Source organism: Crocodylus porosus, unplaced genomic scaffold (genome assembly GCF_001723895.1).
Source record: "Crocodylus porosus isolate Cpor-Errol unplaced genomic scaffold, CroPor_comp1, whole genome shotgun sequence".
Taxonomy (NCBI): domain Eukaryota; kingdom Metazoa; phylum Chordata; order Crocodylia; family Crocodylidae; genus Crocodylus; species Crocodylus porosus.
The window spans coordinates 55,766,604-55,787,870 of NW_017728948.1; the positions used below are offsets into that span (position 1 = coordinate 55,766,604).

The 21,267-nt window shown below is 40.3% G+C and overlaps 1 protein-coding gene across 3 annotated transcripts in view; it reads right to left on the minus strand.

Annotated features, from left to right (window-relative positions):
• Positions 1-21,267, minus strand: part of DLC1 (DLC1 Rho GTPase activating protein) — a 408,242-nt gene that overhangs the window by 148,191 nt on the left and 238,784 nt on the right. Inside the window, exon 1 of one of the 3 annotated variants that reach the window (XM_019552801.1) lies at positions 18,065-18,345. The exons of the other annotated variants lie outside the window; for them this stretch is intronic. Within the exon in view, the coding sequence (XP_019408346.1) occupies positions 18,065-18,203 (139 nt within the window). The 5' untranslated portion in view covers positions 18,204-18,345. Of the gene's footprint in view, positions 1-18,064; positions 18,346-21,267 lie in introns of those variants that run through there. 3 annotated transcript variants of the gene reach the window in all.

Here is a 21,267-nt window from a genome sequence, read left to right on the forward strand (position 1 = left end):
CTTTACTGTCCGAGCCCCCAAGGTCTGGAACAGTCTGCCAGCGGAGGTGGTTCAAGCACCTACATTGAACACCTTCATGAGTAAATTGGATGTTTATCTTGCTGGGATCCTATGACCCCAGCTGACTTCCTGCCCTTTGGGCAGGGGCTGGACTTGATGATCTCCTGAGGTCCCTTCCAGCCCTAATGTCTATGAAATCTATGAAATAATAGGATGTATAACAGAGCAACCTATCGCCAGAAAATAGTACAGTACTTCAGAGAGTATATGAAAATACCCACTGTTGCAGAACACTTGCCATCCTAATCCCATTATTGTGCTTGGTTAGATCACTAACCACTATTTAGAGAGTATGTGATGACAGTCTGATATGTACAGCTCTTCCTATCAGCAGTAACACAGGATCTGGCTGAAGCAATGATTATCTTTTGTAAAGATGGGTAAAAAAACTTCACGGTGAAAGGATACCCTGCACTAAAACCATTAATACATAGCCAACTTGATTCATACAGTCAGTTTTTCAGTGTGTATTTTTCTTGCATACATTTCATGGGTTCAGCTGCATTTATCACTGACTCAAGAAGAAAAGGTTGTTACTCCCTTTCTGGATAGAATAACATGTAATACCTTTAAAATTAAAATTAAATACACCATGGGCAATTCTATACAAATGACCAAGTCCAGTGTCATTTCACTCATCTCTCAGACTTTCTGTGGATTGGTGCCAATTAAATGCCTAGAGTTTTTCTGCTAAGACAGTCAGCAAGCAGAGGCATGTGCTGAAGAGTCCTTGCAGATAGCTAGCACAGCCCAGTTGCTGCTTGAGCTTGAGTGGCAAACCTTTTTCTAAGTTAGTATGCTTGCCAAATTTCAGCTTAAGGATACCCAGCAGTAAAAGCAAGGCTGTACAAAATTTATAAAAACACTACTAAGGTGGAGCTTCTTGAATACCAGGAGATTATTAACAAGTTTCTTATAACTCCAATAGGCAGCGACACACTTCTTTGAAGACCAGAGAGCACAGAACCTTGCCAATGTTCTGGATTATTTCCTCTTCCAAACAAATCTCAGGCTTTTGAAGCAATAGATATCTACTTCACTTTATGGAACAGCAACCTTAAAACAGAAGGAAAAGCATCAGGGGATTCTCTCCCCTCCTTAAAGTTTCTCCTTGAAAAGCATTCTTCAGATGGGTTTTCCTCAGATGTGTGTGTGGACCACCAGTTGACTTAACTGCACATTTGTTCAACTGTACAATACTGTTATGGACAACTGTTTATAGTTATATTATCTAGAAGCTCTAATCAGGATTGGGCCTTCATTGTGTAAGCACCTAGGAGGACAAAACGAGCTTCCAATCTAATCAAAGATAAATCACTAGGGAGGAGGGCAGAAGGAGGGGGACTGAGGTAATAGTTATCATTTATTACATTCTCTGTGCACATCTGGAGGCACTGAATTAAAGTTTTAAAAGAATAACTTTAAATATCCTATTAAATAGATACAATCCCTATTTCTTCCTTAATGCTTCCTCTACTCTTAGAAAATATTAACTATGTGCCAACTGCCTGGAATATTTGTACAATTGTATTTATTATTGGTTGTATAGTTTATTTCCTCTTTTTATACAGATTACTTCTATCCACCATCATTAGATCATTTTAGTGTACCTCTATATGATTATTGTGTGTATATACACACAGACACATACACAGGCAAACACACAATAAATGCACTATTATGCTAAACGCACGGGGCCTGAAGCTCCTGATATCAGTGAGCCATCTGAAGGTACAGGGGAGCTAATCCATGGGAAGAGAGGAAGGGGCAAGTTCTCCCACTTAATGGCCCACTTTCCCTGGAAAAACATCATGATTCTGAAATCTGGAAATCTTGGCTCTGTGGCAGGAACCAAGAGGTCCTTTTGTGCTGCTGACAGCCACTGGTGCAAACTTATACACACACACACACACACACATATACACATACACATATATATACACACATATACATATACATATATATATATACACACACATACATATATATTATACGTGTGTGTGTGTATATATATGTATATGTATATATATACTTATATATACGTATACACACACATACTCACTCACACACACAGATATTACAGTATACTTTCAATGTTGTGTACAGTACAAATCACTTAATTCTGACTAAACAAAAGAAAAATCACTAAAGAGCCTCATATTTCTTTTCTTCTTAGATCAACAGCATCACAAAAATGAGACTCCTAATACTTTCCCAACATTAATTTCTTTCCCAACATTGTCTTTCTTCTTTCATATAGCTTTAGGAGCAAGAGCTATTTGTGTTAACATTAACATTAGCAGTGCCCCAACATTAACTGTAGCAGTTCAACTGAAAAAAACCCACAACATACTTTACTATTATAAGAGGCAACAATGAAAGCATCAGAGGTTCAGTTCCTGTGATTTATTTCTGGAAAGCCTCTCTCAAGTTCAAGCAGCTTCACCCAGAATCAGAATATCAAAGCTCAAGAATTTACAGTCAATTTAAAGAAAATGATTTCATAATACAAAAAAGCTCTGCATCTGACCAAAGGGCCTGGTGGCAATATAGTGTGGCTACTCATGGTGGGGTAGCTCCTATAAAATACCTTACTCCAGAGGTTGCAACATTGTGATAAGTATAGGGTACCTCAACACCCTGGTCCCCATTGCTTTGTGGGTACTCTTTGGTTGGAGAAAGGCTCAGAGACATTACCAGGGATCCTGGTTTTCTTTGTTTAAAAATTTCAAATTCCCTGATAAAATTTGAAAATTCTTTGATTAAAACCCCCCAAGTCTGTATTTTTCTGCAATTACAATGAAATGTCACTATATATATAGGTATCAGTTGAACAGAATGCTTTATTGTTACATTTACTATTTTAAACCAATTTGGAAGCCTACCAGTGCCTCAGTCACTATAATAAATTCTAAATACCTATATATTTTGGCATTTGATTTTGGGTTTTTTATCATGGAAAAATCAGAGCTCCCCTTTCCCCCTTTGCTCACCAGGACGTGGGTCCAGCTGTGGCTATCCTCCCCCACCCCCACTGCTTTGTGGTGCTGAACAGCCCTGATAAGCTGGTGCCCTGCTCATGCCATTGCCCCTCACTCCTCACAACTCCCTAGCCCTTGTGGTACCCCTCATTCCCAACCCACAGCCCCTGGTCCCACTGGTGTCCCTCACTCCAAATCGACAGCCCTGCAGCCCCGCTGGTGCCTCTCACTCTCCATGTCAAGTCTCATCTACTGGGTGGGTGCAGGACTCCCAGTGATGGCACTAAGCCTCCCTGCTCCACCCCACTCTGCCTTGCTATGTCAGGTCTCATCCACTGGGCTGTGGAGCCCCCAGAGGGAGGGCAGCAATGTGGGGAGGCCTAAGTCTGCAAGAAGCAGCCTATACCCACCCCCACCCCACGCAAAAAATTTGGGGGACACATGCCCACTATACCCCCCAGGAGTGCACGCAGTGGTGGGGAGCCAGCCCCCCTGACTCCCCCTGGACAAGCTACCTGTGGCTTTGTCCCACTCTTTGTGTAGACCTGTCATGAACGATGTGCACCTCCGGCAGCTGGGGGCACACAGTGGTGGCAGGAGAGTGGCGGCAGGAGCGTGGGGGCTGTAAGTGGGAGCTGCCGCAGTGGAGGGGGAGAGGTGGTGATCACCAACCAGGGGTCAGAGACCACCTGCAGATGCCACCAGTAGCATCGTTGGCAGCCAGTGGGGATCGCTGACTGCCCACAGACACCACCGGCGGAGGGGTGATGAGCGGTGACCGCCCATAGTGCCACCGACAGCATCAGCGGCACCTTTTTGTAGGGGGGGCACCACCACGCTCAGGGGGTACACATGCACCTGCGTGCACCCGCTACACGTTGCCCCTGGGCCTTGTGGCCACACTTTCCTGCCCTGGCCCCAGGCCTCAAGCTCCAGGCCCCACACACTGCCCTGGCTGGCAGTGCCCCCAGCCCTGCCCAACTCCCTCCCTCCCTAAGGGGGTCTCAATTCCTCCTCCCTGGGACTTACCTGCTCTTCATGCTGCTTGCTTGCCATGTGCCTGTGTGCATGTGCACAGGCATGTGGCACCCCCTGCCTGACTGCCTGCCTCCCACTCCTCCCAGTCCCTTGCAGCCTGAAACTCTGCCAGCCTGCAAGGGGAAACCTGCTATTTCCCATGTGTTTCTCCTTTAAAGGAGAAAATTAGCATTTTTCTCCTTAAAAATTGAAAAATCTGAATTTTTCTCCCTAAAATGATAAAATCCACATTTTCCCACATTTTTCTATGATGAACAGAAAATCCCTGAACATTATCCTGACAGGATAACACTTGATGAAGTGTTAGGTAGTCAGCAACAGTTCTCATCTTTTGCTCTCTGCCAGAAGCTACAACCCATCGAAGCACTGAATGTCTGGACTCAGTCTGGCCTTTGGATTCTGTTTCAATGGTCTGAAGTGGGGATGGTAGGTCTTGGGCATCCTCATCTCCTCCATACTCTTGCCAAGCCACATGCATTGAAGGTCTGATGTGATGGTCATAGTTGTCTTATTTGTACACCATGATCCAGAGGATCAGTGGTTTCTATTACATACAGATGTGTGTGGTGTGTGAGAGAGAGCATATCTCCTTCCATTGCGTCTCTCAGTGGATGGTGTCATTTTATGTTTGACTTCCAGACTGCAAACTCTCAGTTTTTTCAACACCTGCTTCTTAAAGTGTTTAATGGCTAAAATCATCAACAGCCAAATGAACTGATTTACATACAAAATGTTGTGTTTGCAGATGTAAAATCTGAGTGCAAATCTGGAGTTTGATTTTGAAAATCTAAGTTGTGGTCTACAGCCAGAAAGACATGGCAGGTTGTTCATTTGTTCAAACTGTTTTATTTGCAGCTGAAAAAGTATGGATGGAAACTATATGGTGGGATTGTTCACATGCTAACAAAAGGAGTTCCTTCATGTAAAATTAGCAATCATATGGTGCATGTTTTTCCACAGAAGAGACTGGACAAGCAATTAGATCTATATTTTTTTCATATCTTATCTGCAACTTTTTCCTTTTTCCTTGATTAAAACTCACAATAAGCAGTCATATTGTTCTTAACATGTAAGCAAAAGCAGAACTGAGTTCCTTGGTGTATCAGCTGCAGTGGTGACATTATTTCAGAGCAATAAATATTTTCTATACAGCCATTAAAGATTAGATTATAAACACCGAGGAAAGAAGTTTAGAATAGTTTCATTAATATCCTATTTCCTTCAGTTCCTGTTGTCTGGATAACTTAATATATAACATTAAATCTGGAACAGGATTAGCAAATCATGGAGCAAATTTTAACTTAAAAAAATCAACTCTGAATTTTTTTTTTTTTATCTTTGTGGAGTTGGGAGCTGATCTTCCCACAGTCTGCATATCCTGTAGCAGAGTTAAAGCTGCACATGGTAACGAGAATTCAGTTATTCTGGGCCGGTGCCAAACTCTAATTTCATTTCTCCCTTCCCACTTTTTTCCCCCATAACACTGATGTATTAAGAAGTTGGAGCCTGCAAACAAAACAGAAAGACAGCACTGCTTAGAAGTTAATGAAAACATCAATAAGTCATAACATCTGGAACTCATCTTCCAAACTCTGACGTAAGGAAGTTGTCCAGATGTTAGCAGAATTGTAGCAGTTGTAATATTTGTTGAGCAAGACCTCCAAAAAGTCACATGCAAAACAGTTCAGCATTGTTAGCACTTTTGTAGGAATGCTTCAAACCTATAATAATCTTTCAAGTGAGTGAAATGTCCACATAATGCAGTAGGGGAACACAATCCAGGGAGCCCAAAAACTGGGGGTAGAGTTACTCATCAGTCCCAGGGTGCTAGGAAACACAAATGAAAGAGCAAAGAACAGAAAGTCAATGAGGCATACTTTTTAATGGTCTATGGAGACCTGACTTTGACTCTATCTAACAGTGATCTCGAGACATCTCATTTTTAATATTTAAATTTACCAATCAAAGCTAGAGCCATAGAGAAGATACTATTTTTGCCAATCATTTTTGGTCCTACTCTTATAAGGAATACCCATATGCATACACATGGGCACATTTTGGAAACCTAATCAGGGGCTTTCCTATTGTCAGGGGTTATTACTTTCTCTTCTCCCAGAAGCTGTTCTTACTGCCTTGCTGCTTAGCTGAACAATGACATTTCACATCTGGTGGCTCGTCCTCTTTCTGTTGGTGGACAGAACAGAGATTTAAAGAGTTTCCCTTGGTGTAACTGTCCTTAGCTATTGCATGTGATATTTATAAACAATGGATTTGGGGCTCCCAAAAACACAGTGAATTAATTCCAAAATTTCCGGATTGCAGGAGTGTTCTGGGATTGCATTCCTTATGTACACAATACTGAAAAACTCAAAGACATGACTTGGGGCTATGTTTATTTCAATGCTGTAACTGGTTAGAGGATTGTGGAAAAACAGAATGTTGAAAATAGGGCGCATTTCCATAATCCATTCCAGCTATTCTAACTTGTATGCATGAGAAGCTTTTAAGAATCACTTGCTTAAAATGCTCAGCATCCTATGTGCTACTTATTATAAACTTTAACAAAATAATTCCATTTGTGCCTTCTGATTACAGAAATGACAGAGGAACCACATAAAATAAGTATTTAAAATTCAACTGATGGTGAAATATGTCAAAATAATAAATATAAACTTTTCCAACTGCCCACCCCCAGCTTCAATGTGGTTGTTTCTCATTTAAATACTCCAAGTGATAGAAAAAGTACATGTTGCCTTGTATAGCTACATGCCTGCTACAACCCCATTTATGTCAGCTTTCAAGTAAGAAATGCAAGAGTGTTGGAAACAAAACATTCTAATAAAATAATAAACCACATAAGCCCCACACTACAAGCTCCTTTGATCATTCCAATACTCCTTTACATTTTTCTTTGGAGTGTGACATTAAAAGAGCTGGGTACAGGAAAGGAGCAGATCACAACTTTATTCAGAACTTCTTTTAGTACTTAAACTAAAGATTGTTCTGCTAGAAATATCAACCAGCCCTTATTTAAAAAACAAACAAACAAACAAAAAGCATTTTATATTCATGTGCCTGGTTATAATACTACTGTAGCCAAACAAAATTTCTCATAAATATTGTACTCATGTGCAGAAAAGTACATATAGAACTATTTGAGATTATGCATGTCTGATTTTTTAAACTGTGACATATTATAAAAGGTCTGCTTTTCTCTAATTTTATAAAAAGATTAGCAAAAACATGTTTTTTTCAGGTAGCTTTTAGGATAACAGCATGCCACCTGAGACTATTTGTAGCCGTGTACATGATAAAGGCTGCAGCTTTCTTCTAGATGACATTATCAGTATTGCGCATGTTCTACCTTAGTACAAGTATAGATTATTTCAAGTGTGATATTGGTAGATGTGACTGTTTTTAATTATTTATATAATAGACTGGGTAAGAGGAGCATGGAGATCAGGAAGCTGACTCTAAACTGGTCTAGAATTTATTGTAGGAGATGCATGGGTTTTACTTATTAATCAACAGCTATGTCATTTTTTTCTAAAAGCAGTTATATAGTCCAAAAGAGAGTCTGTACAAAGATTACACACTCAGGTACTCAAAGGTATTACCTTTGGTCTTAGGCTTCCCAGTGCACTCAGCTGGCAAGTTTACATGTGTGCCTGACTGTGCAGTTGTTACTGCCTAGTCACTTAGTACTTGCTTGTACTATCTGACTTTAGTACTTTAGCAACTGCTGGTCCTGTGCAGTCCCAGAGCCATATGGGTTGTTTCTGACCTTACTGTGCTCATTGCTACTGTACAGTACTGGTGGCATTGTGGTTCATGCCAACCGCTTCTACATTGCTGTAGCAACGAGCTACATTACAGTAGCTTGTTGCTACGGTGATGCAGCATCTCTTGTAGATGCACCCAGTATGTGGGTATTTTGTATGGCTGCATATTTTGTAAAATATTGCACATGATATTACCTTATCAAAATACAAACAATAAATACATACTTTTAATTTGTCTGAAAGCAGATACTGAATTAACATTTAAAGAGATATATTCACTTAAACCTAAGTATGACTTTTTGCAGATAGGTAAAATGCCACTACACTATGACTTTATCTTAAATTATATACAGATGCAGTCAGCTCAGACTGGTGATTTAGATACCCACTTCTAGGTACTGCCATATCCAAAAATTATGTGACTGGTTCCAGGAGGAAGCTCCAGATAGACATGGTTAGTTAACACAAGAATTAAGTACCTCCAAAAAACCATACACAGTGATGTGCCTCAGCTCTGTACACAGAGAATGAGGAAAGTTAGATACCTCCAAAGGATGATTTAGAGCCTGAAAGCACCTGGAGGTAGCCAAAAGAAACCGAAAGCTGAGGTCCTGCCCCCTCAGAAGCTTGGGAATCCGTCTCAGACCACATATTAGAAGCTTCCATTCACTCAGGATATAGAAAGCCTTGGTTCATTGCCCCTCTTAGCCTGAAGGGATTCAAACCCACATATTTCACCTCTTAGGAGAGCATCCTAGGTTATAAGACAGTTCCTACCCTTTCTACTGAAGCTGTGACACTAGGCATCAGAGAATGAAAGTCACAGGTCCAGAAGAACAGCAAGCTCAAGAGGGATCTTAACTTTTTAGCACAGTGAGTAAGGTACTACTGCTGACAAATGTCCCGGGCCTCCCCCTGCTGGAGATTCCTGAGATGTGCATATTGCATTGCTGCTGGACCACCCTCCCCCCGCAACTTGGGGCATGCATCTGCAAGCAGAAATGTGCCCCAGAAATCCCTTCGTAGTGGATTCCCATGATGCAAGTTACTAAGCTGCACCTGCCCTGACTTGTACAGGAACTACAGGAACCCCCTGAGGGCCTACCATAGTCTGCATATCAGGCTGCTGGGCCTGAGTTGGAACAGATATCTACAAGCAGAGGACCCCAGGGGTGCTCCCTTGCTTGCAGACATGTACCTGGAGTTGGGACACAGCACCCGAGCACTTTTCTTGCAGGTTCAGGGACCTGAAGTCACAGGGTCCCAACTCTGAGACAGGGGCCCCAGTAACATCTGTGATGGCCATGGAAGTGGACACATCCTGGCATAACTGATCCTATTTCAAAGAGAACATCTGTTTATAGCTTTGATTCACTGACAGTTCAAAAAAGCTGAAAAAAATAGTTGTTGGGCCCAAATAGATTTTTTTGATCACTCAAAAAGTGAAAAAAAAATTGTCTTGAATTGAATGAAACATTTTGATTTAAGGCAGTGGTGTTCAGCCTTTGGCCCATAGGCTAAATCTGGCCCACAGAGCTGGGTCATCCAGCCCACAGGCCTCCCCATGGGTCTGGAAATTTGGCTGGATGGGAGAGGTGGCAGCAATAATTGCCACAGAAGAGCTGTAGCAATTAACAGTGCCAGTCCTCCCCACTGGCCCTGCACCATTCATCTGGCCCACAGGGCAAGATAGGTTGAACAGTGGTTTATGGCGGTGGTTCTCAATCTAAGTCGCTTTGAGGCACTCCTTGTAAAATGCCCCCTGTAAAATTTTTTTAGTTTTTCACTCATTTTTTAACTATTGAAAATTAATACAGCAATTCATCTATTGTCAGAATATTTTTGACATCATGAAATTGAAATCTCTGGATCTACCTTGTGAATCATTATAGTTATCAGTGCACCGAATAGTGCTAATATTTTGTGGAACCCCATGGTACCCTTAAAAGAATTGCCTGGCACTCTGATTGAGAATGACTGGTTTAAGAATTTTTTAAAATTTGGAATTATTTTAAAGTGAAATTAACAAACTTTTAAGATGAGGCATAATTTCAATTTAAAACCTGAAAGTTTTTTCTTTCCAAAAATGTCATTTTTATGGGATTTTTATTTATTTTTACTGAAACAGTTCACCCGAACTGATACAAATTCACAAAATATTTCAGTTGCTTCAAATATTGGGTTGGAGTCGGGGGAGGGGAAGGGGAATGACCTTGTGTCTGGAAAATCTCAATCAGCTTTAAATTATAGGCCAAACAAGATTATTTTTAGAAAGGTGGCTCATTTATTACAGCAAGAATTCAAATTACACTTATAAGATGGAATACAATATCCTTGAATTTAGTGAAACTAAAAAGAACTTAAATGCCATGGTTCAATGAAATAATTGAACATGAGCTCCCAGTGTGAAACTGCAGTCAACTGCATGGGTGACTGGTGCCTCCTGATACCAGGGGTGGGGGCACTAGCAGCTGATTGCTGACTGGGAGGGGTCCCCCATCAGCCAATTGCCACATTCTGGCGGGGGGCGGTACTGGCCATTGCCCCCCCCACAATCCCTGGCTGATGAGGGCCAATCTCTGGGGGGCACATGCCTTCCCTATGCATCACCTATGGCCAAATGGATTGCCATCAGGTAAGAGCAAGGAGGTGGTCTTGTTTTAGTACATAGCATTATATTCAGTGGGCACGTCTACATGTGCCCCTGACTGCGCAGTTGGTACTGCATAGGTATTTAGGTACTTGCTAAAGTATATTTAGTATTTGTAAGTACTAAAAGACTGCATGGTACCTGCTGGTACTGCACAGTCCCGGCAGTGCCTGATTCATTTCCAACTCTACTGCGCAGTAGCTCCTTGCTGCTGTGCAGTAGCAGCTGTGTCATGGTTAGTGCCTGCATATGCTATGTCTCCACAGCTCGTTGCTACAGCAACAGTGTCTTGTGTTGATGTGCCCAGTAATTATATCGCGGAATATAATTGTTTCAATACATAGCACTGATTAGAACACTACTGGAACCTTTGTGCATCCTTTAAAAAGAACACTGAAAAATTGCAAATGCTTGAAAAAAGAACTGACAGAATGATTTGAGGCATGGAAAACATGCTGCGTTAAGAGAGGCAGTTAGTTACCCATGTTAGTCTGAAGTTAGACACAGCTATGAAGCATTTGACAAAGTAGGCTGTAGCCAATTAAAGCTCATGTGTCTCTGAATGAGTTAGTCTTCAAGAAGTCACCCTGCCCTGACTTCTGCCTTATAAAATATAGCTTAAAAACACTATTCTTTTAGTTCATCCAAGAGGCTAAAAGGTCACAGTCTTCAAGTACTTACATTGGGAAGCCATTTCTGATAGTAAACAGCTCTTTTCATCAAAAAGAAAATAGTTCAATAAGATCTAATAGCTGGAAGCTGAAACTAGATGATTTCAGACTAGAAATGCAGCACAGATTTTTAATGGCAGGAATAATTTATCAGTGGAATAGCTAGCTTGGGGCATTGTGTATTCTATGTTACCTGAAGTCTTTAAATCAAGAATGGATGCCTTTCTAAAAGATATGCTGTAGCTCAAAGAGAAGTTATGGGCTTGATGAAGAAATTCCTGGGTGAGGTCCTGTGGTCTATTTTTATGGAAGAGGCCAGACTAGATGATGAAAATGGTCCCTTCTGGTCTTAAATATCAAGAACCCTATGATATAAGATAAATGCCTCTGCATAGCATCCTTCACAGAAAATCTACCCCACGATGTTTTACGTAACTAGATAAAACAGATAAAAGCATAAGATGCCATCTGTCTGTCACAGAGTAATTGCACTTGCATGGTACTCCATGATATCACAGCTAGACTATTTCCAGTGTTTGAGTTAGCTCAGGTATTTCTATGCTGCACGGCAGTGTAAGCATACCCATATATAAATACATATGTACATTGAATTCATATGTATTTTTATATTGGTAGATAGATATAGATATCTATATCTTTATCAAATAAGCCTGGTTCTGACAGGGAAGGAACTTTCAACACTGTCATTCATTTGAATGGGAACCAAACATAGCACCACAGGACATCTTGATATATTTTTCATTGGCAAAATTAGCCATTTTTTCAGGTTTATAGTAATGTTTCAAGGTCATTTGTGCAAAGTCATCTTTATAGGGATAGAATCACTAGTCACAAGTATTGTGGCTGCCTATTAATGGATTACATCTTAAATACTTCACTTTCACAAGCACCTTACTTACACTGAGCTAAATTCAAAAGTAAATTTGACTACTAAACTACATGTCTTCTTAGACAATGGTAATAATTTAAAGGAGACAATTTCCAAAGTAATAACTTTTTTCTCCGCTTCCCCCAGATTTTGAACAGAAATTATCCAGTTTTTGCCAACCCTTTCCACCTCCGATTTTTCTGACAACATATATGTATTGGTTTCTAGATTTTGAAAAATGACATTTCCAATCTCTTTGCAGTTGCTTGCTTAGCCACGATAAGCACACACATGTATGCACATGAAAATTTAATTTTGCTAAGGCTTAAAAATGACATTCCATTCTCTTCTGAAAATAACACTGTCCAAGGAAAAGCTGTTTTTAATATAGAGGTTATACAGGATTTGGTGAAATCTATTTTCTTCACTGAGAAATTACAGTCATAAGACACTCATATCTAAGAAGAATATATCATAAAAATTTAACTGTGTCTGTATAACGTGACAAATTTCAGAATTACAATGGAATTTAGTTTCACCCTTTATTGAAAACTCAACTTAATTTAAAATATGAGATGTGAAAGGTGCGTTGGATAAGATCTTCCTTCATTTTTCTTTCTAAAAAATGTTGGTGAGTATGTCTGAAAGTAAAAAAAAAAAAAGCCAACAGTATTGTTTGGAGCACAAAGCAATGTCAGCCTGATCTGTACAATGTCAGCCTGGTTATGTTACCCACTATCTCAGCATGTGCAACATCCTTCTTATCTGTAATATTCAAACAGGGATGCCCCTGGCTGCACTGTAGTCAATAGAACCATCATCTCAGTGGTGACAGATGACAGAACAAGGAGCAATGGTCTCAAGTTGCAGCAAGGGAAGATTAGGTCTGATATCTGGAAAAAACTCTCTCACTAGGACGGTAGTAAAGCACTGGAACAGGTAAGCCAGAAGGACTGTGGAATCTCCATGTTTGGAGGTTTTTAAGACCTGGCTAGACAAAGTCTTGGCTTGGACAAAGTCGTTGGGGATGGGTTTGAGCAGGAGTTGGGACCAGATGACTTCCTGAAGTCCCTTCTAACCCTGATTTTCTATGATTGTATGTAAAACACTGTAATTCTTATTGCCTTCAGTGGAAGACAAATAAAAATCTGCTCAAAACTTCTAAAAATCAGATAAAAATGTATCTGCCTACAGGTGGATTTGGGTGTTTAGGTATGCAGGGCCAGTTTCTGACCTGAACTCTACTGAAATTAATGGAGATATGTTCATTTATATCAGCTGGGAAGCTGGTCTTCATATCTAAAATGGTGGTCTGTATGAACACCTCTGTTTTTGCAAACTGGCTTTAAAACTCTTTTGATAAAAGTTAGTTGGCTAAAGTTCATTCTGTTCTGAATGACCATTTCTTCAATTTTTAAAACTGTCACACTCCTTAAATTAACTGATATTTCATACTGGAACAGAATGAGTAGCGAGTATAAAACAACTATATATTTAGGGTTGACCTACAGATTATAAATGGGATTAAATGACATTACTTCATAGCATAGCAAAGTACTGGACTTGACTGTCGGGGGGGGGGGGGGGGGAGTCTCTTGTTTATTTATATCATGCCCTATCCAAAAGGTACAGAGTCCCTTCCAGTCCTATATCCTCAGACCTTAACCCAAAGTTATAGGTAGCAACTGATATATTTTGATATGGCAGATTTTCATAATGTGAAGCTCACATACTATGTCCCCCCAGCAAAAAAATGCTCCATTGTTTTATTGCATAGGTTTTTAATATTATAAGATCATAAGCTATATCCAGCATCCATCCAACTATAACCAGCATGCACTTGTGTGTATATTTACACATACACACAGAGAAACATCAGATATACTTATAGCCACATATAATGCCTAGAATACTATACACATGTTCACGTGTACACATTAAAGTCTAAAGGCAATCTTCTTGTCAAAACCCAAGGTGGAAAAGAAGGGAAGAGGAGCTGAGCAGGGCAGAGCAGGAGTCCAGACAGAAGTGCAGCTTTGAAGGAAATATTCTGAGTTACAACAATCCCCTGGATCAAACAGAAGTTCACTGTTGATTCCAGGTTTCCCCTAGCAGCAACCCCTCCTCCTTGCCAGGCTGCAAATTGTTAAGAATGGGAGTGGGGAAAGTGAGCAGAGGAAGCTTGTTTTAGGGTGGGGGTGCTCCAACTCACCCCCTGGTGGTGGAGGGTGGGGTGGGTGAGTTGTTTTCAGAATGGGAAAGGGAATGGAGGGAGTTTGGTCTGGGGGGGGGGTTTCAGCCCCTGCAGCTAAGTTGAAGGGGCTCCAACTCACCCACCCCATCCTCCAGCACCAGGGGTGAGTTGGAGACCCTCCAACTTAGCTGCAGGGGCTGAAACCCTCTCAGACCAAACTCCCTCCATTCCCTTTCCCATTCTGAAAACAGTTTGAGGCTGGGAGGCAGCACAGACAGAAGTTATAGAAGATGCTCTGTTTTGAAATGTCTTCATCTGATCCCTCATGCAATAAGGGCTCAGATTTTCACCTGATCAGCCATTTTTTAAGCTGTCCGTAGTCGCGCACTTGTGTTTGGCAATGGGTATAAACTGCTTTCTGTCGCCAGATTAGGCAAAAACTGTCACTTCTGTCTATGCCCCGAAGCAGAGGCTTGTTATATATTTGGCTAGCACAATAAAAGTTGGCTCAAAAGCGCAATCTGCAATGCATCTAAGAACTTTTTCAAAAGCAGCAGTCCATGCTCCTCTTCTATAGCTTACTTTCTATTGTCATATGCATGCAGGAGGGCCTGGCCATATCCCTAAGCTAGCAAACCGTGTTTCCCAGGCAATAGAATGCAATACCCTAGCTTCCATCCTAGGACACATAACAATCCTGAGAAAGGTGTTTTTCCCTAATGACTCACGGCAGTTGGAGGCTAGAAGATAGAGAAGAGCATACCAGCATAACATAGCCCAAAGTATGTTAGTTGCCTGGAGTATTTTTTAATACTTGAAATACATATTTTAACATGTATTTACATATTTTGGCCATGAATGAGGAGCACATATTTTTGGGTGATCCCCTTTGTTTTCTCCTCAATGAAGAGTTTTTTTTCCTGAGTATCTCTGCTCGTTGGCTGTCCTAGAGCTGACAGTAGACACTTCTGGCTGTTTGAGCCTCCTGAGTATATTTCATGATCTGCCATCACAGCACACAGGCGTACATCTTTGATAACTTTTTGCCTCTCCAAGCAAAACATTGTTCAGATGATTCGTTGTTGCATATGCTACAAGGAACACATTTTTCACATTTTCTTCTTGCCCTCGTTTGTTACTCAAATCACGTGCTTTCTAAGGCGTGTCCTGCTTATCTAAAGTAGATTATTGATTTTAGTGTCATGCACCCTTTTTGTACCCTGCTTGTACCAGTTCAAATATTTTTGACACTGTAGATAAACAGACCAGCATATTTTTGGATGATTTGTGCTTCTCTCTGCCTATTGATTTTATCAAGTATTTTCACTGTTCTTTGTACAAATGAACTCTAAATAACTTTAATGTGCTCATATATTGTGCTGCATGTTAGACATAAAAGCCTGACGATTAATAAAACTATTTGGCTGACAACAGCCCCAACATATTATTGTACCTGTCACCCTCAAATCATCAGCACAGCCTGGAAAATGGAATGCTCACTACTTTTAAGGGCCCTACAACATCTAAGCACTGTATTGATAAAAATCCTGACTGCTCATAAATGTCTGCCAGCAAGAATAAAAACATACCCGCTCTTATCAGCATATTTTAAGAGGTTAAAGGGTTACATGTTCACTCCTCATTTCTAGGAATGTGACAGTCTCAAGAAATATAATTAGCAGCTGTCTATCCCTCAGATATTTATCAAGCATATGCAAGGTTACACACACACACACACACACACACACACATGTGTGTGTTGTGTGTATTTTTATCTATCAAGGTCTTTTTGTATCCTGACAAAGCCTACATAGTAGGTTACACTGCATTAGAAGACTGAATTACATGGGACAGTATGTCCTTTTTCTGTCTATGCTAATGCTTGGGGTACAATTTTATAGGAGGCCAAGCTTGCTGTTGTTGTCTGATTTGGAGGCAGGCCAGAGATTCTTGGAGCTTGTTGATGCAAATGCCATACTGGTCTTAACTGTAAATTGAAAAGCTTAGTAAAGGCATTTCACAAAAACATCTCCAACAGGTGGAATGAAAACATGTTCCAGAGTAAACAAATGTCTTGCTGACCTGGCAACAACCCAATTACGACATAAATATTAAACAGAGGACCCGTTGCCTAAGCCAGGTGCCTTCTTTTAGATTGCATACACCATCTTTTCCATGTCATTTAAACTTTTTTCACTGTCACTAATGTTTTCACTTGCCTTAAATCCACCTTACTTTGACTGTAAAAAGAATCCATTTTATGACTGTTTTATAATGCCCTTCAGGCCCCATTCATGGAGAGAAGTCCAGAACTTTTATACCAACCTGCCTGTATCTGAAAGAAAACAGTGACATGGAACTTATTCTATACCTGCTAAGTCTAGTCAATCCATGTGGAGCACTAAAATATATTCTGTGCCCCTACCTCTATTGGTATATCTCCCCATGTCTGCCTTGTAGAACTCAGAAGTGGAAGGTGGAAGCTGCCTAGCAAGATGGGATCTATGGAAACAGCCAAAGAATTAATTCAGCTACCTTATGGTTAGCATAGTAGGCTGAGAAAGTTGTCATCTACTGAAAAATAAAGCACACCTATATTTCTGTTACTGTATAATGTGGAATATCTCATAATCTCTTTGGTGGCAATACATTGTTATCAGATAGCATACCATTACTTGGTGTAAATATGTTAGATCCTTGCCCTATTTTATAGCATATGGCAGGATTTTTCTCCGCAAGATGACTACAAAAATGTATAAAGATTTTTCTTTATATTCCATGCTCACCTTCTTCCCAAATACCTACTGTAATCAGATTTGGCATCTGTATCTCATAACAAAGTCCTTTCCAGTATTTAGCTGCCCTTGTTTTTCTTAGGGATAAGAGAATGAAAATGAAGTAAACATTCAGTTTACATTATTGGATCAGAAAGGCTGCCTTCTTGGTCATCACCATCAGGATGATAAATCATAAATCTTGATACTATCATTATGCAGCACCCTGCCGGACATTTCCAACTATAAGTATATAAACAACCCAAAGTGACCTTTCTAACATGGCTCACCCCATTGTGCATTTTTACTGTCTTTTCTAAGGTATTTAAATACAATGCAAATAAAAAGAACAAATGAGAAGCACTCTGCTTCAGGGACAGTTAAGAAACAGAAGAAAAAAAAATCAAACAATACTTCTCTCCCCTGGACCTCCATCTTGGTTTGCCACAGATTTTGAGTCTTGCCAGCCAAAGTCAGAGCATGTGAATTTTAACTGTATAGTTATACTTAATTTATATCTCAGAAGTCTGGCTCTGGCATACCTAACGTTCACTTGGAGCTCAAAGCAGTGAGATCCTTGCCAGAGGAAATACCAGTAATCTTTGACTGCACAGCCCAGATACTCCAACTGACACACTCCTTGGCTAAGAAACAGTCAGACTTGCAACTCACTGAAGCACATCATGCCAATAAAGCATGGAGAAAGTGACTTAACAGTAAAATAAAATCTTTTTGCCCTCCTTCATGTGAGGAGCTCACTCCATAATTTCAGAGTAGTTAAATGTGACATTTAATAGCTGTTCTTTAATAAATACATATCTCACAGCACCATAAGCAGAGAATCGTGCACAGTCCTATTGAAGGAGGGGCGGGGGGCACGGAAGTGACATGACACAGAAACACAATGACAGGTAAATACTGAAAGGAGACACTGATGCACCTTACACAAATGACACTACTAATTATCCTTATTGGGTCTAGTCCCTTGTGCATTTCAAGACATGTTTAACCTCCCCCCTTCTCACCTGCCAGGCGTCTGTCTCTTGTATTTTTCCAGATAACATCCAGGGCTCTGGCAGTAGAGTCTCGGATGTGATCACTAAATGATCTTCTCAATGGGGCTTTCACTGGGTGATCCATAATGCAGAGCAAAGTGTCACGCATCCACAGTAAAACAGCTGCAGGTTGGCCCCAGGGAACTGGGCATTGTCTGCCTTGCGATCTGTCTGAAATCCCCTTGACAAGGCAGGTTGTTACTTTGTAAAATTTGTCGTCAGCCTTGTGGAACCTCTCCCCCAAGATCCAAGCATTGCAGTTCTCACTGCGGACGCAGGGAAGCTCAGACTGCAGGCAACGTCCTGGAAAGCTGCCAAAGTCAGAGCTGCTGCTACATCTGGAATGGCTTACAAATGAGCTAACAATACCATCCTTTAGATTGGGAGCTTTATTCATGGATATCTCTATGATTTTAGCTTCCTGTTTAATCAAATCATTTACTGGGCACATGCTTGCCTGCTCATTTATTAGGATAACATGTCTCTGCTTAACTGACTTCTCAGGTAATCTTTCATTTTTTTGAGAGGAAAAAACAGAAATGGGAAAGAGACAAAGACATTTTTTTCTCTGCCTGTGGCTCATGCATTTGATTCTGTTACCTTATTTTTCCTACATTTCATCTAGTTTGTGGGAGAAGATAATTTAAGGCCTGATTCTGCCCTCCTTGTCCATCCTGCTACCAGCTTACTCCACAAGCAGGCCTTGTAGATGGACAGAACTGAACCTTTGCATCTTAGCTGTAAGGAAATATAAGACCCCACACTCTAAAAGGTTTGTTCAAATTAGATTATCGCAGTAACTTGGTATATAGTCACAATAAATGAAGCCATTTGACCTAGCTCACTCATGGTTACTATGACCTATGACTTCCCCAAGGAAGGAAGGAATGAAGGGGTAGTTGATCTCCAGTCCCCCTTCTCCAGAACTGTACCTGAGGTACACATGGCTACATGTGATTAGCTCAGTGATGCCAGAATACAAACCTTACATGCGTCTATTTTTCTTTGAAATCAATGAGAGTGTTGAGTGGGGCAGAAGTGTAGGATCAAGTTGTCCTGGAGTTAATTCAAGCCAGGGCCCTTTATTTTTACAGCATCAATTGCAGTTTGAAAAACAAATAGCATTATTTTTAGACGTATTAAGTTATCATTAAAATTAATTGATTAACTTCGTCGAGAGGGGTTAGCACACAGCACCAACTGCAGGATTGGGATACTGATTCTATCAAGATAGTTTCTACTTTCTTTGACCTGGTTCTCAAATCTAAATAGCAGTTTTTATTAAACTTCCTTGAATAATTTATTTAAAAGCTTTTTATTTGTTGTTACTTTCCTTTTCTATTACTTACTTTTTTGTCATAATTTACTTTGGAGTAAATTATGACCTCATTTGGGCCGATATAAAATCAGGAATAACTTCACTAACCAGAATTAAGTTCCTCTGGGAGTCACTTTAAGGTAACTTAGAACAGAAGGTGGTCACATATTTGCCCAATATGCAAACTGCAACAGGATGAATCATTTTAATTGATAATCTATTAGAGATTATGTGAAGAGTTTTAATTAAATATCAGTTGATTTTTGGAATGTGCCAAAACAACTATGGAGTCCTGAAAACAAATAATAGGATATAGAGCAGATATATGAGGAAGAAACAAAATAAGATTACTTTGGAAAACTGTAAACGATATATTCTGAAGAAAAATAATCCAAAACAAATATGCACAATTAAGGAAACAAATCTGAGAAGCTTTAACAGAGATATAAAAGGTGACAGAGGATAGGAAATTAGCTATGAGTTTGCAAGTCAATATAGAAGTAAAAAAGGCTTTCATGATTGTATTTCACTTAAATATGTCATTGAGTCAGGGTTGAGCAGAAAGTTGATAGTATTTTCCTTGATTATTATGCAGTTCTAGCAACACCACATCTGGAATGATGTATTCAGTTATGGCTTGGCAGCCAAAAAGATGCATTAAAAAAGTAGTGGAGCACGGAGGAGAGAAATAGATTTATTTGAAAAGTGGTAGAGCTAATTTATGAGGAAAGATTAAAAGGTGTTAAAATAAGCAGCTAAAACAGAGTAATGGGAATAAAATGAAAGAAAAAGAACATTTTGGCTGTATATCAGTTGACATTTTCTAATGGCCAGATTTGCTAGGTAGGGAAAGAAAACACTTCCAAGGGTAATGGCGGAAGACTCCTTGCTTGTGATATTTGAAATTAGATGGCAGAAATTGTAGCAAAACCCTCAGTTTTTGTTTTTGTTTTTGTTTTTATTTAAAAATGCATTCCTTCCCTTTCCCCAACCATTTCTGACTTTTTCTCTCCCTCTCTATTCCCTATAGATAAGTGAGATAAGACATAGGATAAGCTTCACCATTTTATTTTGGTAGCGAGCTGTATTTGTTTTGTTTTTTCTCTTTCTTTATATTGTATAATTATTATGTTTATGTTGACTTTTACTGTTCTATATTACTGTTTTACTGATACTATATGATTTAGGCCTATATACGTAAGTTAGCGTAAGTCATGTCCAGTTTACATTTTGTTTGTCAAGTCTCCATCTTGTCCCCTTTCCTCATTGTGTAATCCATGACTCGCACCTACCCCCCACCCCTGTGTAACTTGGCTCCTGAATGAATGGGGATGAATGAGGGTGCTTGAGAGACAATGGCAGTAGGTCTAAAAATAGCTCCCTCTGAATGACCAAATCATCAAACCCAATACCTGGACCAACAACCCAGCCCTTGGAACCACCCTCAGCATTCAAGAAACAAAAGATGAGGCAACCCAGCATTGTGCCAAGGCCGCATATGCTCAGTAAGAACACCTGGAGCCTTCTGGAATAGGACTGACTTTGCACAGACAGGCCTTCCCCATAGAAAATCAGAGGTAGCCTGCCGCATAAAAAGGGGTAGTGAAGACTGACTCTTTGGGATGCCCCCTCTATCTGGACCAGCACCATGCCACACCACCTATCCACCCGGAGGCTCTGCCAGTGACCCCACTCTGGACGACATCTGCTGGACAAAGACCCCTTTCCAGCCTGGATAAGTAGTTATCACCCCCACCCTCTCTTCAACCAAGGACTTGAACTCTGTTTCTCTTCCCCACCTGGACTCCAACCCTTCCACTGAGTCTCTTTCTCCTGCTGCCATTGTAAGTGCGTG